Source organism: Penicillium samsonianum (assembly GCF_028829775.1).
Source record: "Penicillium samsonianum strain IBT 33392 chromosome Unknown utg000007l_segment0_segment0, whole genome shotgun sequence".
NCBI lineage: Eukaryota > Fungi > Ascomycota > Eurotiomycetes > Eurotiales > Aspergillaceae > Penicillium > Penicillium samsonianum.
In genome coordinates, this window is record NW_026643265.1 from 3,631,975 (window position 1) to 3,655,112 (window position 23,138).

At 50.2% G+C, this 23,138-nt stretch overlaps 10 protein-coding genes across 10 annotated transcripts; 6 read left to right on the forward strand and 4 right to left on the reverse strand.

Annotated features, from left to right (window-relative positions):
* Positions 1 to 568: 568 nt before the first annotated feature.
* Positions 569 to 1,351, forward strand: N7471_012221 (FKBP-type peptidyl-prolyl cis-trans isomerase; the record flags this gene model as incomplete). Its single annotated transcript, XM_057284940.1, has 6 exons — positions 569 to 702; positions 762 to 832; positions 906 to 966; positions 1,044 to 1,064; positions 1,198 to 1,239; positions 1,312 to 1,351. The coding sequence occupies 6 exons, from the start codon at positions 569 to 571 to the stop codon at positions 1,349 to 1,351; spliced, it is 369 nt and encodes a 122-aa protein (XP_057131206.1).
* Positions 1,352 to 1,621: 270 nt separating this feature from the next.
* Positions 1,622 to 3,902, reverse strand: N7471_012222 (putative triacylglycerol lipase (LipA); the record flags this gene model as incomplete). Its single annotated transcript, XM_057284941.1, has 9 exons — positions 1,622 to 1,761; positions 1,819 to 1,954; positions 2,042 to 2,328; positions 2,394 to 2,647; positions 2,702 to 2,792; positions 2,842 to 2,909; positions 2,966 to 3,084; positions 3,145 to 3,259; positions 3,358 to 3,902. The coding sequence occupies 9 exons, from the start codon at positions 3,900 to 3,902 to the stop codon at positions 1,622 to 1,624; spliced, it is 1,755 nt and encodes a 584-aa protein (XP_057131207.1).
* Positions 3,903 to 4,794: 892 nt separating this feature from the next.
* N7471_012223 (putative LysM domain protein) lies at positions 4,795 to 6,708 on the reverse strand (the record flags this gene model as incomplete). The annotated part of the gene is made up of 1 exon (XM_057284942.1): positions 4,795 to 6,708. One exon carries the CDS (start codon positions 6,706 to 6,708, stop codon positions 4,795 to 4,797), a length of 1,914 nt encoding a protein of 637 aa, XP_057131208.1.
* An 822-nt stretch (positions 6,709 to 7,530) lies between these two features.
* On the reverse strand, positions 7,531 to 8,839 carry N7471_012224 (protein-degrading AAA family ATPase MSP1; the record flags this gene model as incomplete). The annotated part of the gene is made up of 2 exons (XM_057284943.1): positions 7,531 to 8,721; positions 8,774 to 8,839. 2 exons carry the CDS (start codon positions 8,837 to 8,839, stop codon positions 7,531 to 7,533), a joined length of 1,257 nt encoding a protein of 418 aa, XP_057131209.1.
* A 282-nt stretch (positions 8,840 to 9,121) lies between these two features.
* Positions 9,122 to 10,830, forward strand: N7471_012225 (putative chromosome segregation protein (Pcs1); the record flags this gene model as incomplete). The annotated part of the gene is made up of 3 exons (XM_057284944.1): positions 9,122 to 10,067; positions 10,124 to 10,558; positions 10,610 to 10,830. The coding sequence occupies 3 exons, from the start codon at positions 9,122 to 9,124 to the stop codon at positions 10,828 to 10,830; spliced, it is 1,602 nt and encodes a 533-aa protein (XP_057131210.1).
* A 778-nt stretch (positions 10,831 to 11,608) lies between these two features.
* On the forward strand, positions 11,609 to 14,788 carry N7471_012226 (mannose-ethanolamine phosphotransferase MCD4; the record flags this gene model as incomplete). Its single annotated transcript, XM_057284945.1, has 3 exons — positions 11,609 to 13,539; positions 13,591 to 13,841; positions 13,914 to 14,788. 3 exons carry the CDS (start codon positions 11,609 to 11,611, stop codon positions 14,786 to 14,788), a joined length of 3,057 nt encoding a protein of 1,018 aa, XP_057131211.1.
* Positions 14,789 to 16,635: 1,847 nt separating this feature from the next.
* On the forward strand, positions 16,636 to 20,159 carry farA (CeGAL family transcription factor; the record flags this gene model as incomplete). Its single annotated transcript, XM_057284946.1, has 6 exons — positions 16,636 to 16,881; positions 17,085 to 17,109; positions 17,255 to 17,272; positions 17,340 to 18,282; positions 18,337 to 20,041; positions 20,111 to 20,159. The coding sequence occupies exons 1-6, from the start codon at positions 16,745 to 16,747 to the stop codon at positions 20,157 to 20,159; spliced, it is 2,877 nt and encodes a 958-aa protein (XP_057131212.1). The 5' UTR covers positions 16,636 to 16,744.
* A 188-nt stretch (positions 20,160 to 20,347) lies between these two features.
* N7471_012228 (uncharacterized protein) lies at positions 20,348 to 20,648 on the forward strand (the record flags this gene model as incomplete). The annotated part of the gene is made up of 2 exons (XM_057284947.1): positions 20,348 to 20,455; positions 20,541 to 20,648. 2 exons carry the CDS (start codon positions 20,348 to 20,350, stop codon positions 20,646 to 20,648), a joined length of 216 nt encoding a protein of 71 aa, XP_057131213.1.
* Positions 20,649 to 20,666: 18 nt separating this feature from the next.
* N7471_012229 (uncharacterized protein) lies at positions 20,667 to 21,128 on the forward strand (the record flags this gene model as incomplete). Its single annotated transcript, XM_057284948.1, has 1 exon — positions 20,667 to 21,128. The coding sequence occupies one exon, from the start codon at positions 20,667 to 20,669 to the stop codon at positions 21,126 to 21,128; it is 462 nt and encodes a 153-aa protein (XP_057131214.1).
* A 144-nt stretch (positions 21,129 to 21,272) lies between these two features.
* N7471_012230 (cation:proton antiporter) lies at positions 21,273 to 23,094 on the reverse strand (the record flags this gene model as incomplete). Its single annotated transcript, XM_057284949.1, has 3 exons — positions 21,273 to 21,926; positions 21,974 to 22,788; positions 22,842 to 23,094. 3 exons carry the CDS (start codon positions 23,092 to 23,094, stop codon positions 21,273 to 21,275), a joined length of 1,722 nt encoding a protein of 573 aa, XP_057131215.1.
* Between the last annotated feature and the right edge of the window lie 44 nt (positions 23,095 to 23,138).

Consider the following 23,138-nt stretch of genomic DNA (forward strand, 5'->3'; position numbering starts at 1 on the left):
CATTACCCCTCCGCGGGGCATTGAGGGAACAAATGAGATGATGATCCTTTCTGTAGTCCGAGCAAAAGGACTGATCTGATCTTGTTGTGTATCATAACATTGTAAGAGGTTCCAACCATTCCACCCATGTGGCACTCACAAAACCCACGAATTTCCCCGTCTTATGCAGATCATATCCCTATATGTTGTGGTCTACGCCCCGTTTTTACCTTCGAGTTATTTTCAGCTATTCCCAGGTGTTTCCAGCTGTTTCCAAGCAAGCCAAGCAACCGTAGCAGGAATACATCCGAGTTTCAACGGAGTTCTCGGAGTATTCTACTCCTAAAACTCACTAGAAGTTGCCCATTGAGTAGATAGATGGGTATACGGTCTATAATAAGTATGTTAATAAAATAATCAACCAATAAAGCAACAGTGTCATCCAAAGACACTTGGGAAGTTCATTACGTCGTGTCCCGCCCAGGAAAAAAGTGGATAATCTGCCCCTCCCGAGCTTCCCCCGTCTTCCTTTTTACTTCTTCTCTTCACATCTCTCATATTCACCCTACATCTCTCTATTACATTCACAATGGGCGTTGAAAAGAAGACTCTGGTCGACGGCAACGGCGTTGACTACCCTAAGAAGGGTGAGCACGTTGCCATCCACTACACCGGCTGCTTGTATGACGCCGAGAAGGCCGACAACCACTTCATGGGCAGCCAGTAAGCCAAATCCATATGCCACGTCGAGGTGACCCACGTGCTAATATATCCTTAAACAGATTCGACACCTCCCACAAGCCCGGCCGTGGTCCCCTTGCCACCCCCATCGGTGTCGGTCGTCTCATCCGCGGTGCGTTTCAATATATCCGAACTGAGTGTTGTGAGACAAACAGCTTCCTTCAGCTTGCTAACTTGATGAATAGGCTGGGACGAGGGTGTTCCCCAGATGTCCCTCGGCGAGAAGGCCATCCTGACCATCAGCTCGTGAGTTGCCGTTTTGAACTTTCCTTTGCGCTTTTGCGCTGATCTACTGAACACTACTAATATTCGATTCTCGACAGTGACTACGGCTATGGCGACCGGTATGTACCAACCAACCAAGTCCAATTCTGAATCAACAATCTGCGGTTTTCGCAATACTTGCAATTCCTCATAACTCCAACTTGCACCTTTGGTCCTTCTTGTGAGATTTGTCCTGATATCAACCCATTCTAGTGGCTTCCCCGGCCTGATCCCCGCCAACTCTAAGCTTGTCTTGTGAGTAATCCATCTCCTTTTTTCACTCCATGCTACGAAGGCATATAGAACAACTAAACTAACTGTTCACAGCGAGGTCGAGCTCCTCAAGGTCGGCACCAAGAGCGTTTAAATCAATCGGCATTACCGACTTTCCGGCCAGATATAAGATGTGCAAATACCAAAGGAGAAAAAAAAGAACCACTTGAATCATTCCTGTTCGTCTCATACCGTCGACAGGCTATTTGGATAGCAAAATCAAAGCTTGGTCTCTTTGCTGCCCATTGATCTGACTCGTTACCCGACGAAGAAAGTCAACTGGACTAGCACATGTCTGCCATCTGTTTCCCGTGTTCATTCACACACTGTAGATCCTCTAGCCTAGCTTGCCTTCATGTCCACCTCACCGCCCGATGCTATTGATATAATCAATCCCATCGACACGGTACGTGTCAGCCTCGATATAACTCTCATTTCGGGGTAAGCGGAAAACAAAGTTCGTCGCGCGGGCCGAATACTTGGGCCATTTGGCAACATCAGACACTAGAACGCAGTCAGCTTCCTGGCAATAGAAACAAGCCGCACGCGTTTTCTACTAACAACCATGTCGATTGGGATCCAGGTCCGCCACGAATGATGTCCAAATCCGCGCTACCATCTGTCCCAGTTCCAAGCGCGCAGGGTCAGATCCTAGCGGTGTAATAGTCTGCACTGGATTTGCAAAGACGAAAGGGATCTGTATAGCCGGATTCAAGCGTTAGTTCACCTTGCAGGCTAGAAACTTGGGCAGATAGTATCCAAAACTAGGTGGGTTACTACGTACCTCTGCAAAATGTTGCACCCCAATCGTTGTCGAGCTATTCAACGCCGCCACATCCCATCTGTACGAATATACATTGTCACGCAAGCTGGCCATCCGTTGTGCTAGCATGCGCCGTGGCGCTACCATGGTCAAATCCCCGGCCATGGATGCATATCGCTTATACATGAGTCCCAGCGAGGGCCAGGTGGTGTTACCCCAGCCATAGGGGCAGCCGATGGTGGGGATATTGGCGTAATAGGATAGCAGCTGGGCAGCCTGGGAACGGTTGAGGACCCAGCGCTTGGATGCTGTGGTGATCGTTTAGCACGATATCATAGTATGTGACTGTAAACATGCTGTGCACGTCACTTACTAGTCAATTCATTGATGCAGTCCTCGTCGGTGTTTGTGCCTGTCGTCCCGAAACTGGTGCCCTCGTCGGTATTTGTGCCTAACAAGATAGGCACTCGGGCCAATTTGCCTTCTCTATAGCTGATTTGTGGATACCGGGATATGAATGAGCCGTCGACAGTAGCGAACCATTCTAGACCCTCGTTTGCAGTGCTATATAAGGCTGCGTAGGGCAGCTCACGGAGACATTGTAGCGTATTCGTTGAATTGGTGCATCTGGGTATAGTATATTAGCGTCTGTTTATAGAAACTTGTTCGACATAGACTTACCCGGCTCTCTCGACAATTCGGTTGTACATTGGCTGGTGCCATTCTGTTCCGTTGTACGGCGGCCCAACGGCATTTCCAGAATCCATGATTGCTAGTCGAGCTTAGTCTGGTGTTATAAAAATGGTAGTAGTAGACTATACCCGCTCTGAAAAGACCCTCATTATCGCCATTGTTGATCACCAGATGGGCTCCGACACTATATGCACCACTGTTTTGTCGACAATAAGCATTTGATATACCGAAAATATATTTCCAGTAACTCACGCAGACTCGCCCCAGATAGTGATCTTGCTCGGATCACCACCAAAAGCTCTAATATTGTTCTTCACCCAGCGCATAGCCGTGCGTTGGTCACGCAGTGCTAGATTGGTGTTTCCTTCCGCCTGGAGTCCAAGTTAGTATCGAGAATCCGCCGCATCCAAATCTATATATGGTGACATTACCCTCACTTCCTCCGAGTCAAGAAATCCGAATGCCGCCAGACGGTAGTTGATAGAAACACCCAGAACTGGCTTGCCATTCAACGCGCTCTGTTCAACGATATAGCTCATATTATATCTGTAGACAGTGTAGCATAAGGTTAACACCACAACCATCGAGCACCCTTTCCAGGTATGAATATTCATACCCAGCCCTATATTACTCGACCAGCATACCTCGGATCCGCAGTAGCACCCTGTGACCACCCACCACCGAAAATCCAGATCATAACTGGAAGCAATCCGTGACTCTCATTGGCATTAGGTCGGATTATATTCAAGTTAAAGCAGTCTTCATTCAAAGTGATAAGACCCTTGTTAACCATGTTGGTGGTATCGGACCCATACGCAGGACAGTCGTAGCCGTATTCAGTAGCATTGTAGTATACCGACTTGGAAGCAGTGCTGACTTCTGCTGGGGATAAATTATAAGGTCCAGAATTACTATCCTTCGATGCATAGGTGCTCTTGAGCTCGGCTGGTGTGAAGCGTATTGGCTCATTGGCATACTTGATGCCCAGGAAGAGATCCTGGTTGAATTTTGGAAGAGAGCGGCCCACGAAGATGGTCTTTGGGCTTTTGTTGCTTGTTGATAGGGTTGCTGTTGGCGGGTTCGCCGTAGTTCCTGTTGTTTTGGATGAGAGGGGGTTGGCTATTGCCCCGGAAATTATAAAGAGGAACAAGGTCGAACAGAGCATCGAGATGCTTGTTATTGATCGCATCTTCGAAGTTCGAGAGGAGCTCAAGCTGGACGGGCGAGAGCCAAGGTGTAACGGCCAGATCACTTTTATATATAGTTCGTTCCCTGCCATCGTGGCTACAAAGTAGATCCTCAGAATCTGGTCATGGAGAATTAGACATCCCCTTTCCCGGGAAATTGTATCACAATTAAAACCCCGCTATCAACAACTTGTCTATCATTGGGGATGAGCTGTGATATTTGGAGCCACGCGTGCTCATAGGTGGGAAAATGAAGAGGAAACTCCGGGCCAAAGGTGGAGAGCGACTGATCTTTCCGGTGTCAGAATTTGTTGGCTATACTCCTACAGAAGTAGTCGGAAGATTCCTATAATGTTACGGCAAAATAAGAAGAAAAGAAGTTCGATGCATATCACTGCAGAGCGAGTAGTCTATTTGGAAAATGTTGTTCTAGATGATGAAGCATCAGGCCGAAAGCCCGGTGTGATATAGAAGAAAGCGTCACAGTAGCAACAAGAGCGTTGAAAATATTATACATCTAGAATGCCAAAGAGAAGAGATGACAAGGGGCATCTTCCGTTCAGTCCAATGCAACACCGCAAATCTGTCACGCAACAGCGTGGCTATTTGAGACATAGGCCGAATATCCAATCGGGTCAATGAGCTGTGTGCAAATGGCGAGATAGCGTCTAAGATCCATCTCATCCTATCCAAACTTCTCATGCATGCGATGCTCCAATGCCAAATATTGGTGTGACCTGGCATTGGAAAATGGCAACGCTAAAATGGGAACAAAAGCACCAAGCCGCTCAGGGGGGAAAAGGAGTGGATGAAGAAAAGAAATGCAAGTCTTGAACCCCGAAGAATGCACACACGCGGAGACTCTTATTATGAACGCTTGGAAATTCAAACATGTTAATCGTCCTTAACCCGCTCGCCATAGGTGGATGAACCGGAGCCCGAACCAAATCCAGTCGCACGAGACCTGCTCGCTGTCACCACCGAAGGGCTGTTATATCGGTTAGATGAGGATGAGGATGAAGTGCCCTGTAACTCAGACCTCCGCGGTGCACCCTTGAACGGGCTGGGGGAGTTCCGGCCATCCACAATCCCATCGTCAAGCTCAATTAGGTCATCCATCCGCCACATATCACGACCCCTGCTGCTACCCTGCTGGGTGGGTGGCCCTTGCTGCAGCTCATTGATACCGGCCTTAGCGCGCGTCGCTACCTTTCGAACCCACCCCTCAAAAGCCCCGCCAATGTTCTCGAGGCCAGTCGATGCATTGGATGTGATAGTGGTTGTGGAGCCAAAAGAAGCTGTCCTGGCATTGTCCGGGGGTTGTGGCGGTGCAAGATTCGGTATGTGCTGTGCGAAGAATCGGGTGAACCCATCTAACGCAGGTCCTGGACCAGTCGATGTGGGGTCAAGTGTTCCCACCCCTGTGCCAGACAACTGGATACTACTGCGCTGGCGGCGATGCTGAGGACGAGTGGGGTGTGTGGGTTTGGGTTTGGGCTGGTCGCCGTTTGGTCGAGTTCGTGGCAGGATGCCAAAGGATGAAGGTGGAGGTGGTGATCCGGTAGGAGATGGAGGAGTGATTCTTTCTCGGTAAAAATCGGGAGGTTCTGCATCCGAATAAGATATAGATTTTCGACGAGTACGCGGAAAGAATCCCAATGCTCTTCGAGGAACACGGCCAATTTCCACTGGTCCGGGAAACCCATCCATGTGCACCCACGATTCATGCTTCCAAGCATGATTGCCATCGGCCTCAGACGCGGTTGCAGGCATATCCTGTTCATTTGAGATGCCATCAGTAGAGGCAGCCGTGGGGGCTATCGAGCTGTCGCTGGGGTCTTCGTCATTGTTGCTCAAAAGATCTACTGGCTTCTTGGGAACAGGCCGGCCTTTCACAGAGCACGCATCGACTGGTAGGAGAACAGTGTTTCTGCTCTGAATGTTGTCGTTGGGCCAGAAACCGTTCGCCTTGCGAAACACTGCGGCCTGGCAGCCATATTTGATCGTCACGCCGGTGATAGTATCCATGGGTTGCACTTTGTGGATATAGGCCAAAGCGTCTTCATCGTGCTCCGGCTCAAACGCTTGATATGAAATGTCGCCAGAGTCGCGTCTTTTGTGAGGGAGCGTACGGCTTGCGATCGGATCACTATCAGCGAGGAGCAGCGCTTCTCTCTTTTTGGCCTGCACCAGAGCCTGTCGCTCCTCCTTTGTCCCAGTTCCGAACTGCGGAGCGGTCGGTGCCGATGGACCCCACGTTGACCTGGGAGCACTCTTAATATATACGTCAGACCGAGATGGCTTCCTTCGCGTGTGTGTCTTTGTCGCATTATTCGGAGTGACTCGTCCGGCATCACTCCCCAGAACTGAAGATGCCAGGCTTTGGAGAGAGGACCACGAGGAGTCCAGAAAGTCCGCAGCACCTCCCGACGACGAGGCCTTTGATGACCCACTCCAAGCAAACGATGTTGGCCCGCTGCGAGTACCACGATTGATCGATTCGGTTGCGCGTGATGGGTGTCTCATTGGAAGTGGTGACGCTCCACGGGACGACAATGGCGAGGGGGTCGCTCCGCGGGATCGAGTCGTTCCACCCTCGGAGGGCGCAAGAGTCGTCGACAATCCCGAGGAAAATGGTTGGGCATCATCCTGGTAGGAGTAGTTTGTAGCATTATTGCTGTCGTCTTCTTCGTCCATCAATGAAACTAAGCGGCGAGGGCGCGATCGAACCGTAGAGGTTGAAGTTGTGCTTGCGCTGAGCGTGTTGGAGCTTGGGGAAGCATTGGCAAAGCTATTTTGAGAACTCATTCCTGTGAATCCAGCAAATGGGTCTAAGGATGCAAAATAAAAGCCCCCTTAGAAGTGTGTACCGCCAAGGCACCAGTTGCCATCAGAGTTGATCTAGGAGAGACCCATTCGTCATTAACCCCCGGACTCGCATTCGTGGCCTTTTGACTGGGAGAACGGCAGGATAGGTTCGATCATATATTCAGGTATTCGTCCAAAATATAAAGTAAAGAGTACCAACAACACAAAACCTTTGGAAAGGTATGGAAAACAAGAGAGTGAGGTGAGTGAGGATAGACGATAGGAGGCCAAGGAGGCGTGACGATAACGACCCGCACCTTTTGGACGCGGAGTAATTAAAAGCAGGACTATTGTCCACAAGAATTACAAGAATTAGAGGAATTAAGCGGATTTTTTTATTTTATTTGTACAGACGGAGTACAGAGTACAAGGAACTATGTAAAATACTCAACTTACAGGCAAGTTTGTTCTGGGGTAGGTGACTTCGGCAAAGTAGCCGGTACATGACGTTCCCCGGCCAAGGCCACCTATTCTGTGTACCCGGTACTTTGTCGGCGAGGATAGTATCTCCACACTTACTTTGTATATAAATTGCGATCAAATAGAACAAGAACACAATTAAACAGCAAGATTTGTATTAGATTGTTGTATCCGAAACCCATTGTACATATGACATCAGAAATTCTATCAACAGGCCATACTAGAACAAAATAGCCATTCACTAATCCAGAGTCTGGCATTTCCAGTAGATTACGCCAAGTCTTCGCGCTGCGGGACAAGGGGAGAATAAATATCAACGAGGCGACCAAAAGTGCTTCACATTTACTCCGGCGGCTCAGCCATCACAGAGTGTCGAGTCTCAGCTTCCGATGTGGCTTCAGACGCAGTACTCCAGTCTCCATCTTCCTTCTCGGAAACTTTGCCGGTTGGGGCGGATAATGGAACAGGCTGAGGAATGACCTTGATACCACCGGCCCGAGAGAAGAAATCTTCCGTGCGAAGACCACGAACTTCTTGGGGATCCATTGCATCCATTTGCATCCCGCTGGCCTTTTTTGCTCGAATAAGCTCACGCACGGGAACCATCGCTGCATCTCGACATGCTTCCTTGATATCGCTACCAGACATACCGGCCATAGTCTTGACCAGATAGTGCAGGTCAAAATTATCGCGATCAACTTTTGTGTCTTTGAGAATCAGGCTGAGAATGCGAAGGCGCTGGGCAATCGGAGGAAGAGTCACGGGGAACTTCTTGGGCATTCTTCGGAGAATGGCCTCATCAATGTCCTGAATGCGGTTGGTCGCTCCTAGAACAACAATCCGCTGGGGCTCTCCCGTCGAATTTGCCGATGTAAGACCGTCCCAATGAGTCATAAACTCTGCCTTCACCATACCACTTGCCTCGTGCTCACCACTTCGCCGGGTTCCAAGAACAGCATCAATCTCATCGATGAAGACGATGGCAGGTTGTAACTTGCGCGCAAGCGAGAACACTGCATTGACCAATTTATTAGAGTCGCCGTACCACTTCTCTGTCAACGTTGAGATGTGCAAGTTGATGAAGCATGCTCCACTCTCTGATGCTAGAGCTTTGGCAAGCATGGTCTTTCCGCAGCCAGGCGGACCGTATAGGAGGACCCCAGAAGGTGCGGTCAACAAAGACGACGTGGAAGCGTAGAGATGAGGCATCGTCAGTGGGTAAATGACCGATTCCTTCAATTCCTCGATGATTTCATCGAGTCCCCCAATATCTTCAAATGAGACTGGGATATCCTCTGGCGCAACAACATCCATCGCAATCGCTTGTTCGTATTGGTTCAAGGTGAGCTCTTTCTTTCGTTGCCCTTTCTCCCGTTTGCCACCTTTCCGTGGAGCCTCATCATCTGATTCGTTCCCTTCTAATCGACGTATGATAGCAGCGGACTTCTGTCGTTGTTCCTCCTTCTTCTGGCTCTCTGGGTCAAAATCAAGGCGTGATAGGAGGTAGCGAATGAGGAAATATGCGGACGCAGACTATAGTAGTGTTAGAAGCATTCGGTCCTATCTAAAACTGAAACTTCCTCACAGTGCCTGCAACCATCACCATTTCTTGGAAGAACTGCTGCCATCTTCGGCCACCGGCTGAAGCCATGGCGATAAGGGGATGGTTAGATAGAGTGCGGTGATGGCGCAAAGAACCTCCAAATGAAAGCAAAAATTAAGGATAAATAAAAGTAAAGTGAAGTCCACCAGGATTAAGGCAAGACAGCCGAGTCGCCGAAGATTATTTGGGCAGCTTGTGGCGCGGAACTCGGGGGAAGCCAGTCACATGTCATGTCGTAAGGCGGAGAAGGCGGTGTTGGGGGTGTTATTGTCGATGCGCGTCCCGCGAGTATGCAATTATCAAACAGTTATACTTAGGTACATCTGCACAATGCCCAAACGGAAAGCTCCTCCCAAAATCTCTGCTCTATTAGGCTCAGATGATGAGGACATAATGCAAGTCGAAACGACAGAAACACAGGAAACCCACGAGCCCGCCAAAAGACGACGAGGCAGACCGCGTACCTCAAACGAGAATGTGACCGAGACCAAACCTACCAAACCTGTTACTCGAACAAGAAAGCAACAAGCAGCTGTAGCTGTAGCTGAGCCAGAACCCCCTGCAAACAAAAAGCCCACCCGCCGAGGACGACCCAGAGGAAGCAGCCGTGCAGCGCAAGGCGCTGAAACATCTGTGCAGGCAACTGAGGCGGAGGCTATGGTACCAGAACAGGAAGATTCAGACAACCAGGAGAATGAAGACCCGCTTTCCTCAAGGAATACAAAGAAGCAGCCGCCCAAAGCCGCGAAGGCTGCCCCAGCACGCAGTCGAGGACGACCTCGTGCGGTCAGCACCCAGCTCCAAACAGATGGTGAATTTCAGTTTACCCCGAGCGGTTCTCGACACGTTAGTTTCCAGGAAACCCACACAGAGCAAGCCGAGCCGAGCCCTCCTGCTCGTGCAGCGAGCCAGGGAAGAATGGAACCCGAAGTTGAAGATTCCCAACAGAACGAGCAACCTGCAGCGGAGCTCGTAGATGAGACGGTCATTCACGAGGAACCGGCCTATAATCGCAAATCGATGTCCCCTGTGAAGTTCGCCCGCTCTCGAGTATCCATATTACGCAACTCGCAAGATTCTTCTCCTCGTAAGCGCAAGCTTGGAGGCACCGACTCCGAGCAGGGTGGAGACCCAGAGCTGAGGCGCAGGCTGGGCGAACTGACCAAGACGCATGATGCCTTGCAGAGTAAATACCGCAATTTACGCGAGATTGCGATTGTCGAAGCCAACGCCAACATGGAGAAACTGCGAAAGCAGACTGAGACTGTTACTAAAGGTATGATCTTCTGTTATCTTATAGCCGCTAGGCCAGATGAATTGATATATCCCCAGCATCGAATGAATTGGTTGTTTCGCTCAAGGCCGAAATAGATGCTCAGCGAAAGCTAGGACTTCAAACCCGTGGACTCCAGAAGCAACTCAAAGACCGTGAGGATGACCTGGCTCGAATCAAATCTGGCGCCGACGAGGCCCAAGCACGGCTTGCGTCTGCCGAGTCTCAAGTCAAAGCCCTACATACCAAGCTCGCTGCGGCGCGGAACACAGCTGCTAATCTCGAGGGGGCTGCAAAGGTCCCCGGCAGTGCCATCAAGGGCGGCGCCGCCAACCGTGCTAATGCAGCTGCCACCGCCGAAGCGGCGCAGGCTTCACAGCTCGCTCAATTAAAAGAAGATCTATACAGCGATTTAACAGGATTGATCGTTCGTGATGTCAAGGACAGAGAGTCAGATTACCTATACGATTGTATCCAGACTGGAATCAACGGCAGTAGGTTTCTCGATTTCCTAGTAATTGAGGGCATTTCTAACCTCCTTGCAGCTCTTCACTTCCATCTTGTTGTGCCAAAGGTCTCGGCTGATTACGACAAAACTGAATTCCAATACCTGCCTCACTTAGACCCTAACCGCGATCGCGACCTGGTCAACTTGCTACCGGACTTTTTGACTGTGGACATCACCTTCGTCCGCGGACAAGCAGCCAAGTTCTATACGCGAGTCATTGATGCCCTCACAAAGCGGCGGTCTCTTCCGGCGCAATAGCAGTACTGATACTAAATGTCAGTCTTTGGTGTTTTTGCTTTATAGGAGTCTGTTCATTTTCATGGAGTTTGTTCGGAACTGGGAATGTCTTGTTGTTTCAATCATCAATAGCATCAATAGTTTCAATGTCAACAAATTCACCTTCCAAGGTTGTTACACACTTGCGTCCTTGTATGCCTACATTGTAAGTAGTGGTAAACTTCTGTCAGTGGGCCCTTTGCTCAGTGAAACACGTTTCGCAAGGTCCTCCAACAAATCAATTGCAAAGCACCTCAAGTTCTCGCCTCGCTGCCATTCGTATTCTCGAGAATATCATTTCATAGGCCAGTCTGTTGATAACTCGGGTTTGAATTGAGATGTTACGTGGCGACATAACTATCTCCTTACTACAATTTCCCCTTTATCTCCGAGCCACCCAAAAGAGGTATAAACCCCCACACCCACTATATAAGCACCACACGCCTTTCGGTACATCATTTGATGGCTTTATGTCAAGGTGCATTTTTCTAGGTCTTTTGAAGATAGTGTAGAGCTTCAATCAGGAAATAAATGCCAAAGTACGACGTTCCAAGGTTGTATGTAGAGTGAACAAAGCGAGGCCTGTGATTGGCTCTCACCGCCAAGTTCCTCAATGTCCAGGTGCGTATCAAAAGTTGACGGGTTGACGTGTTGTGTTTGACCTTCGATTCTCCTTTTTTTTGTGAATTTTCCTACCTTTCTTTGTGGCAGTGGACCACTTCCTCTCTTTTAACACTTGAGCATCTAAGAGACATAGATCATGGCGCGTCTCGGCCGCGTTGGGTTTCTCGCCCTCGCAGTGGTCTTCCACTTGATCTATACATACTCGATCTTTGACATCTACTTCGTCAGTCCAATTGTCAGTGGCATGCGATCATATGGTGTCGAGCGATCATCCGCAGCCCCCGCACCTGCCAAACGCCTCGTCCTCTTTGTTGCCGACGGCTTACGGGCCGACAAGGCCTTCCAAGCTTTCCCTGACCCGTCCCCCGACGCTGATCCAGAAAACAACGAGTTGATTCGCCTGTCTCCCTTTATCCGCTCGAAAGTCCTCTCCCACGGAACATTCGGTGTCTCGCACACCCGCGTCCCCACCGAATCACGGCCAGGCCATGTTGCGCTTATCGCAGGTCTCTATGAGGATGTGTCCTCAGTCACCACGGGGTGGAAGATGAACCCGGTGAATTTTGACAGTGTCTTCAACCAGAGCCGACACACTTGGAGCTGGGGCAGTCCCGATATCCTGCCAATGTTCAAGGAGGGCGCCGTGCCGGGCAGGGTCGATGCGGAGATGTACAGTGAAGAAGCGGAGGACTTCACCGTCGATGCGACGCATCTGGATACTTGGGTCTTCTCCAAGGTCCATGACCTATTCGAATCGGCAAAGACCGACCCGGAATTGGACCGGAAACTTCGGGACGACAAATTGGTGTTCTTCCTCCACCTGCTGGGACTGGATACCACTGGCCACTCTTTCCGGCCCTACTCGAACGAATACCTACACAACATCAAGGTGGTGGATCAAGGAGTCCAGGCCGTCACCAAGTTGGTAGAAGATTTCTATGGAGATGACAAAACGGCGTTCGTGTTCACCGCAGACCATGGCATGAGTGACACGGGCAGCCATGGTGACGGTCATCCGGATAACACGCGGACACCGTTGGTTGCCTGGGGATCTGGCGTCGCGCGGCCCCAGCTCTCCGCTAGCGGAATTGCCGCGGGTCACGAAGATGGTTTCTCGGCGGATTGGGGATTCGACCAGGTCCGCCGACACGATGTAGCACAGGCCGATGTCGCCGCGCTCATGGCCTACCTAGTCGGTCTTGACTTCCCTGTCAACTCTGTTGGTCAATTGCCGCTGGACTACCTCAATGCGAGCCCCAAAGAAAAGGCGTTGGCCGCTCTCGCCAACACGCAGGCGGTTCTGGAGATGTACCACGTCAAAGAAGAGCAAAAGAGAGCCGCAGTGATCCGGTATGTGCCGTATGAGCCTCTATCGGGCTACCACGAGAACTCTATTGAAGGCAGACTGGCAAGAATTGAGGCACTTATCTCCAGTGGTGACCACGAGGAGGCTATTGTGGTGTCTGCCGAGCTACTTCGCGTTGCTCTCGAGGGTCTGCGCTACCTACAAACCTATGACTGGCTATTCCTGCGGACCATTGTCTCTATTGGATACCTGGGTTGGATCGCGTACGCGCTGACCACGGTTATTGATCTGCACGTCTTGCATGGAACATCAGACTCCCACCGGACGACGGCGAGTATCTCATTCTTCTCGTCCATCCTGGTCGCCTTGTTCTCAGTGTTCCTTTACCAGGGCTCATCCTGGCGCTACTTCTTCTATGCATTCTTCCCGGTTTATTTCTGGGAAGAGGTTTTTGCACGCCGTAAGGCTCTGATTGCCGGTCGTCAGATTGTATTGGGCCATGTGCGCTCCTTCACTGGATACCTCAAGTTTGGACTCCAGCTACTAGCATTCCTCGGTGTGATGGAGGCAATGGTTCAATCATATTTCCATCGCGAAATCTTCACCGTCTGCTTTGCCTTGGGTGCGTTGTGGCCTGTTATCCATGGCTTTAGCTTCATTCGCAGCCATGCGTTATTGTCTGCGACTTGGGCTCTTGGTTGCGGTTTAATGAGTTCGTTCACTCTTCTGCCAGTAATCAAGGTTGAAAACCTTGATACAATGTAAACTTCCTTTCTACGGCAACAATTTCCACGTGGCTAACCTGTTTGCAGTACATATGGCGGTTCACTCATGTTCCTCACTGGCATCCTGTATTTGCTGTTTGAGGATGCTATCATCGGACATCGTGACACGGACTCCAAAGAACCAACCGCTATTGGTCGTGTTGGCTCGCGGATCATCATGGGAATTCAGCTTGGCATGGTTCTTCTTGCTGTCATCGTCACTAGATCATCTGTGATCTCTCTCCAGGCCCGCCAAGGCCTGCCTTTTGGAAATATCGTGGTTGGATGGGTTGTTCTAGGTAAGTTTACCCAGCAGTGTGTTCTAGGACCACAGAATGTGTCTTCACCAATAAATGCTAACCAAGTCTCAGTGGCTTCCCTGACGCTGCCATTCTTCCATCGTCTGTATCCGAACAGCCATTATCTGCACCGGCTCATGATCATCTTCTTGACTTTCTCGCCAACCTTTATCATTCTCACAATCTCATGGGAAGGGTTGTTCTACTTTGTATTCTGCATGACCATTGTGACATGGGTTCGCCTGGAACATGCCATTTATGTCCACACGGCAGGCGTCTTGACGAAGCCTAAAAATCCTGGCGTAACAACCGTCGACGGTGAAACTTTCTACTACCGTGCCCTTACTCTCTCCGATGTCCGCGTGGCACTCTTCTTCTTTTTCCTCCTGCAATCGGCATTCTTCAGCACTGGCAATGTGGCCTCGATATCGACCTTCTCCCTAGACAGCGTTCGCCGCCTTATCCCCGTCTTCGACCCCTTCGCCCAAGGTGCGCTCTTGATTCTCCAAATCCTCATCCCCTTCGCCATCATCAGTGCCAATCTGGGTATCCTTAACCGTCGCCTGGAGGTACCCCCCAGCGCGCTCTTCATGGTTGTTATGGCCATCTCGGACATCATGACCCTCAACTTCTTCTTCATGGTGCGCGACGAGGGCTCGTGGCTTGATATTGGCATGACCATTAGCCATTTCTGCATTGCAAGCGCCCTCTGCACCTTCGTGGCCGGTCTAGAGTTCCTTAGCGAACAATTTGTCAGCGGTGTGGACTTCGCCCCTACGGTGACAGCTGTTGGGGCTGCCGTGGTCCAAACTATCGAAGAAGTCACAGAGTGTGGCCACGAGGACCGCAAGGAGCCGAAGAAGGCCCAGGCCAGTGGGGCCAAACAGTCCAAATCCAAGTCCAAGGGCAAGGGTAAGGGCAAATCAGGAAAGAATGGGTGGTCGTAGTTGGAATATGAAACTAGTATAATGCACACATAGGGACCCCTTGCCCACACAACCTCACTTGCATAGGGCTATATTCATATTTAATTAGTCTTTTCCATGTATTTTTATTTTTATGGTCCGCCTGACTATAAGAGGCACTAATTTGGAGACCCTTTTAAGATTTGATATTCGATACTGTCTACCTCACGGACTTCCATTTACTCCCGATCCGCAATTCTACAAATATCGTCCAAGGCACCGTTTCTTCCCGAGGATCTCCGGCGAACGGGCCTAGTGAAAGTAGAAAAGAAAAGAAAACCACCTGGTGCCTGACAGTGTGTTCTTTACGTGTACAGAGTACGGAGTATCCTCTAGCAATAGCGAGCAGGTCATCAGTTCAACGGAAATAGACGGGGCACTCTCATTGGTCGAAGCTCGAAAGTTGCCGAGGCATCACAAGCTCAGGTGGGCTCACTCTTTGATCCTTCTCTGAAGAACCTATTTTGTACACGGAGACAACGACATGAGATTTCCCCCCGCAACTTCTCCCCAGGTCATTCTCGTCCCCGTTCTTTTTTCCCCCGCAATCTCACCGTTTGACTTGGGTTTGAGGGGATCGGTTGTAATGTGATCTACATCTACAACTACACACACTATGGAGTACCGTTTAGATTAATATGTCTGAAACAGAACACTAGCACATGCCATTAAAAAAAAAACAAAAAACAAAAATCCTCCAAGCTTACTATTTTACTACTCTGTGGTTTACTCTGGAAACCCCCTTTACAAGTATACATTAAGCGGTGGCCAATGGGCAGCAGCAGGTCACACTGCATATACATCCGCACATCCCGCCAATATGGCCCGAATATTGTTTCCGAGCTCAGTGAGAGAAATCCCCGACATGAGAGTATAGCCATCTTCCCCTCCACACCTCCGCATCCTCCCGCGTGGCGGTAGGCTCTGGCCGTGGTCATTTTACCCAGGATTGGAGGCGTGGAGCTAATGCAGGATCTGGGGCTTTTCACGTCATGGTCGAAGACCCAAAAACCAATCTTTTAGTCGGGACGATCCCCCCGAGCCCGAATGGAGGCTGAAGCAATGGTATTTCCACGCAGTGGGCCTAATTAGGGTAGGCCGGTTTAGCGTCCGGGATGTCTGGAACGGATTGACAATGAGGGATTGGGGATTGGTACTTCAAGAGTTTTTATATATACTGTATATAGTACATAGATTATTGTACTCCTCCCAGGCTTGCGGATACATTGAATATATATTGGATGTTCCTGTTTCCCACAAAGAAGCATTCCAGGTGCTACCTCCGCCGGTCTTCCAACCCCATCCGTCGATCTCTCCATCTTTTTGTGGTCCCCGTTCCAACAGGTTCCAACAGTGCAGATTTTGGTGGCTTTTTACGCCGTACACCGCGTTAGCGCTTAGTCAATGAGGGTTCGTTTGTGAACCCCTGCGCCATATGGGCTGTTTAGTGCTGTGTTCTTAGGGTTACCTTTACCCCTTTTCATCTTTTACTTAGATAAAGTAGAGAGTAGGAAATCAAAAGGGAATACCTAGGTAATAATAGAGGATACTTAATATCATAATATTAGAAGAATAAAATATACATAAGAAATATAAATCCAAAATCCCCAATTGCATAAATATAAATGCTGACCAAATAAGAACTCCACCAGGAAATTGATATTGCCACCAACTTCACCCCAACTTTGATATTCCTCCCTCTTTTTCCCCCCTCCCATCCCCCGGTACTTTTTCTTTGGTTTTCTGTTGATCGCGTGGCGTCTTTGCTGTGAGAGAGATCCCCTTTCTTACCCTCTTTATTATACTCCGTATACCCCGTGCCCCGTGCCCCGTACTCCCCTGGACCTGGCACGCTTTATATCATATTCCCCTTCCCCTCCGAGCGCATCCAATTCTCCGACTCGAGTCTGAATTCCTGGATGGAGAGACTGTGTGGCCATGAGTACCACTGAATTCCACACCGACCAGCTATCGGACAACAACGGCAGCCCGGCTCCGAGCAACGCGGGCTCGACGGGGACTTCGGGCATTACGGTGCGCAATGGTCCACAAGGCCAACCGCTGAGTTTCAGAAGGTAAGTTCTTTCTGCTGTTGGTGCTGTTTTTCTTGTGATATTGGGTGCGGTGTTCTGGTTTGATGGATTGTCGCGGGGTGTGCGGGCGCAAAGCAAGATGAGGGACAGGGATTTTTCGGCTTTTCGCTTCCCCTGTGCCTGAAGGGAAACTCTCCAAGTTAAGCATTTTTATGCGCTTGCTAATTCGTTTTATCTAATCTTAGACAACGTGCATCACGCGCGTGCGAGGTACGTCTGGCTTTTTCGAGAGACGCGACTCTGGGGCCGAGGTTCTCAACGCACCTCGGCTCAGTTCCTTATCGCGATACATTCTCTCTTCCCCTTCTTGGATTTGGAAAAATGTAGCTGATGTTTCTCTTTTCGACTCAATTAGACATGTCATGCTCGCAAGGTGAGTTTACCTTCGGTCGCGCCTCTTTTTTTTTTTCCCCCACGTTCTAACCGTTCCCGTCGCCCAGGTTCGATGTGATGCAGCCAGTCTCGGGGTGCCTTGCACCAATTGTGTCGCTTTTTCTATAGAGTGCAAGATCCCGTCTCCGAAACGAAAGAAGAACAATCAGAACAAGAGCAAGGAAGATACTCAGTATGACGACAGTCCACCGCAAACTGCCTCCTCGATCGTCGACGCTGCAGTTGCTCACTTCCGACCCACAAGCACTGAGGAGCCAGCCGATTCGGTATCTGGCTCGGTCTCTGCGTCCAGGGAAAAGGAGAAAAGTTCAGACTCGGATGAAAAAAGCAATGCCTTTGGATATCGGAACAACCTCATGGGTGTCGACGGCATGCCCAATACTTCCCTTTCCGAGGCCGAGGCCGCCCAACAAGCTTCGGCCAACAATGCCTATGCCCAATTCATGAAGCCGAAGTTTGCCCGTGCTCCGATAAAAGAGGCCGGCCGGGTGGCGTACTTGGGTGAGTCGTCGAATCTGTCCCTTCTGGTTCAAGACCGCCATGGAACAGCAGATGTCGTGCACTACCCGCTCCCACCGAATATCAGAGGATCCCGCGCCCGGTTGACGGACCTGGACAACTTGGAAATCGATATCCTGCACCAGCGGGGTGCATTCCTGCTCCCGCCTAAACCGCTGTGTGATGAGTTGGTCGACGCCTACTTCAAATGGGTGGCCCCCGTTGTGCCGATCATCAACAAAAGTCGCTTCATGCGTCACTACCGTGACCCCAAAAACCCGCCGTCGTTGCTACTGCTGCAGGCGATTCTGCTGGCAGGATCGAGAGTCTGCACTAACCAGCAGCTTATGGATGCGAATGGCTCAACAACCCCTGCGGCCATGACCTTTTATAAGCGTGCTAAGGCGCTGTATGATGCTAACTACGAGGATGACCGTGTCACCATCGTGCAGGCATTAGTGCTTTTGGGTTGGTACTGGGAGGGACCGGAAGGTGAGTTCACAATCTATATTAGTCTAGCCTAATGGATTTTCTGACTAGTCACAGACGTCACCAAGAACGTCTTCTACTGGACCCGGGTCGCTATGGTGGTAGCCCAGGGCTCTGGAATGCACCGCAGCGTTGAAATGTCTCAGCTTAACAAACCAGACAAAAGACTCTGGAAGAGAATCTGGTGGACCCTGTTTACCCGGGATCGCTCTGTCGCTGTCGCACTGGGACGACCGATTGGAATCAATACAGATGACTCAGATGTTGAGATGGTGACGGAAGACGATTTCATCGAGGATGAGCTCGACAGTGTCGCCGAATACCCAGCAGACCCTGTCCATGTTCAGTTCTTCCTGCAGTATGTCAAGCTATGCGAGATCATGGGCTTGGTCCTGTCGCAGCAGTACTCTGTGGCTTCAAAGTCACGGCGAATGAATGCAATGGATCTCACTCACTCGGATATGGCGCTCGCCGATTGGTTGCAGAACTGTCCCAAAGAAGTATGCTGGCAACGCTCTCGGCATCATTTCTGGGCGGCTCTCTTGCACTCTAATTACTACACTACGCTCTGTCTTCTTCACAGGGCCCACATGCCGCCTGCCTCATCCGCACCTAATAACTACAGGGTCGAAGAAATGGCTTATCCATCGCGAACTATTGCCTTCCAAGCTGCAGGCATGATTACCTCTATTGTTGAGAACCTACAGGCGCACGGGGAGATCCGGTACACGCCTGCCTTCATTGTCTACAGTTTGTTCTCAGCCTTGATCATGCACGTATACCAAATGCGTTCCTCGGTTCCTTCGATCGTGGCCACCTGCCAGGAGAGAATCAACGTTTGCATGCTAGCCCTCAAGGATGTATCAAAGGTCTGGCTGGTGGCGAAGATGGTGAATACACTATTCGAGTCTATCCTCGGAAACAAAGTGTTGGAAGAGCGACTCCAGAAGGCTGCAGGCCGGAGACATCAGCGCACGCGGCACGGAGAATCATCTTCCTCAAAGAGGCATGACCCGCCGAAGCGCAAATTTGATGATATGGATATCGGAATGCCAAATGGTGGCGGGCCTACACCCCCCGTGTCATACGAGCGCTCCCGGCCCCAGACACCCGCTGTCACCCCCTCCCGGGAACTGAACCAACCCCCTCCCGGCGGCCAACAATCACCAAGCACCCACCGCGCTCCTCACGATCCAATGACCGGCACGGGTAATTCCAGAGCCAACACCAGGCCTACAACCCCGTTCAACGGCCAATTCTCTCTACCCGCCACACCCCCCGACTTCTTCCTAGTAACCCGCGCCTCGCCCAACCTCTCCCCCTCCCTCTGGGAGAACTTCCAACCCGACCAGCTCTTCCCAGACGGCACCGCCTTCTTCCCGGAGTTGACATCGCCACCCCAGCCCACCGCAGTCGACCCATCCCTCCAGATCCCATCACAAATGCCCCCGGGTATGGCCCCGCGCCCCAGTCCCATGATGAACAACCAGCCGCAGCCCATCTCGGGCCGTAGCATGTCCATCTCCCATGGTAGCCCGCCGATAATGTCGGGAATGCCGGGCGCGATGGGAATGCATCCCAACCCGCCGCAGCAGATGTTCGGCATGGAGGGCCAGCATCAGCAAGCCTGGCCACCCATGCACGGCCTCGACGGCACCATGAGTGGAGCGGCGATGGACGCTGCTAGCCAGGACAATGATACCTGGAGTAGTAGTTCCCGTAGCGGGCCGACTGCGCCAACGACGCTGAATGTCGAGGACTGGTATGTCTCCCAACAACTTGTGCTGATATGATTTTTTTTTAATGATATTCTTTTGCTAACATGCAACAGGTTCCAATTCTTCGGCATCAACGGCGGGTTTGGCGATCTGGCGGCATAACCAATCACGATCTGGAGTATGTTACGCTTCATGTTTATGCTGTTACGCACGCTTTACCTGTCGAGAGTGGACTTGGGGGCTTTGGAGTACAAAGTACGCCCAGGGTTCCCTTTACAGACTTTAATCTAATTGTTATGCTGGTATATACTGTCATATTTTGGAGCTTTTCCTTTTTTTCCTGTCTCAAAATGGATTGCTTTTTGGGCGAGGTGGGTTCGGCTGCGGCGTTGTGGGATTCTTTCGTCTGTTCTGTCTTTAGGGACGGTCTGGTTTATGAATATCCTTGGATGAGGCTGGTAGTCTTTTTTGTTTTATTTTCTTGTGTGTTCCGTTGTTCTCTGATTTGGGTCATGTTGGGGAAACGTTCATACTGGCATCCAGAGGGAGTTGGGATGGAGTATATACAAATTTCAATTGCTTGTCTTCACATACCTACGTACTTATATTATTCGACTCATAACATTTCGACTAAAATCAGTCGACTCCTGATTTATCGCCTTCGCCACAATGTTCCTTACTATGCTTGCTACTCTGGAGCGAAATGACCTCTTTAAGTTGGACTCGGAGGTAAAGAATATTGGAGCTATTATCGGCCTGTTCATTCGCTTCATTGTTGATGTTGAAGAGTACGGTATCGACTGGGATGGCCATGATGCGAATATCAAGGCTTATGCCGCCAAGCACGATGTCACAATTCATGGCTTGAACCACCCGCGCTACGCGAAGTCGTCTGGTGAGACGGCTAAGCTTCCCAAGCCTACGGCTAATGCCAATGATCCCTGGGGCTGGGCAAAGGTATTAGCAAAGCCGAAGAAGACTAATGATGGGCGTCTGGGCGGTGATTCGAAGGACACCACGTCTTGGGCTCCTGCAGAACGCAAGAAGTCGGCTTTTGACAAGAAGGATCCCATTTCCCGGAGAGTCATGACTCATATCAAGAATGGCCGGGTTATGGGGATGGGTGGCTAAACGGGTATGTTTGTGTATACATGTGTACATTAGCATCATAAGATCATTGATATTGGAAAGGCTATTGTCTACATATGTATGTATCAAGGGTATCATTTTTGAGTTTCAATATAACATGGTCATCGCTCACTGTATCCGAGAGAACTAAATGCCCCAAACTCCCAAAGGATCAGACCCCATATTCCCCCTTGACTGTTGCAGCTTCTTTACACGTCTGACTAGAGTCCCAACCAAGATCGGACCGATCAATGTGCAGAGCGAGATCGCCCAGATGACAACTAGATAGATCTCAGATGGTCCTTCAGAAGATTCATTGGAAAATATTCCTTGGCTTTCCGCAATCGAAGCAATGAGGTATCCCACCTCGCCTCGGGCAACCATTGCCAATCCCAAGATAGAAGGCGGGTACAAGGACTTGGGTTTTGGGGGAAGAGAGATGCGAGAATCGGGGCGGGAAGTGGGTGCAGGGGGTCTGTTCGTTGACTGAGACTCATCTTTCGCATTATCCGGGGTTGAAACATCTGCACTGTCATCTTGATTTGCTGGTCTTTGTGGAGCTTTCTTGTTTTGGTTCGATTTCCTGCTGATGGTCCGAGGACTCGCACAGTAGGAATGCGTGTATGCAAATAGTTTCTTGATGGTAGAGGCTAGACCAGACACAGGGCTCGGAGATAATCGAACGAGCCATAGGCCTGTGATCATTTTTCCAATTGCCATCAGCATGGCGTAGATAATTCCACGCCATACAACCTGGCCTGAGAACATTTTGGTTATGGGGATTGCAAATCCGATGGATGCCTACAGATGTTAGTACGTCCCTTCTTAGATCGAATGGAAGGACCCACAAAGAAAAGAGGGAGAAGGATTCGGTTGACCAGCTCTTTATAGTATTTGCTGTAGATGAGTTCGCCTGTAGGTGTACCATTATGGGTTATTTCTGTTTCCCGAGGATGTTGCGAACGCGAAGAGAGCGTCTCTTCGGCATTCTGCGTGCTTCCTTGGTGGTTGGAAGTCTGCTCGTGGGAGTCACCAGACTGCAAGGCAGGAATTGGTGTTTTCGCTTCAGCTACCAAGCCATCAAACCAAGAGATAATCACTCCAGCAAGGTAGGCAGCAAAGAGACTCGACGTTCCAGCATACGTTGCACCAGCCACGATCCCAACTAACACACATGTCTGTGCAAGGAAAGCAAATTGTGCGGTCCCCACAAAAGCTGGGAACTTGTCTTTGTAACCAAGCAATTTCTTTAATCCTGGCTGTAAACAGAACGCACACAGCAATAGAAGACCAAGAGCGAACCCGATGGAAACGAAAACAGGTCGAATGACGGTCATAGCACTGAATGAGGCGGCACTTCCGCTAAGGTTTGAAATAATTTGAACCATGACTAGACCGACGACATCGTCGAGCATTGCAGCACTAGTGGTGACTGTGCCGAGCCTTGTAGTTGTCAGCTGGGTGGTTGAGAGAATGGTAAAGGTGGTGCCGAGACTAGTTGCGCTCAAGGCTGCACCCGCAGCGAAGGACTGAAGAGATGTCGCCGATAAAAGGTCCTTGAGAATGAATGACAAGCCCATTGGGACACAGATTCCAGTGATGGCAACGGCTGTCGAAAGAAAGAGGTTTGCCTTCAAGGACTTGACTGAGGTTGACAGACCGCCTGTTTATTGTAAGAAGTATATCCAACAATTAGATAGATGGGCACACATTTACCTTCGTAAATCAAGAGTATTAGACCTAAATACCCAATCTCTTGGATCACTCTTTCTGTCTCTTGATCGAACCATTGTGCCCCAGGCGTGCCCCACAGAACACCGATAAAGACTTGACCGATTAACCCACAATAGAGGAGCTTGTCCAGGCAGGTATTGGCTATGTTCAGAGTCAAAAGAAAGCCGGTGTAGTTGAGGACTGTTTTGATTGATGGTTCATGATAGGCGAATTTCGCTTCCGCTTCCAATGCCATTGTTATTGTTCTTCTCTGGCTAAAGCATTGGAGAACCTCGAATA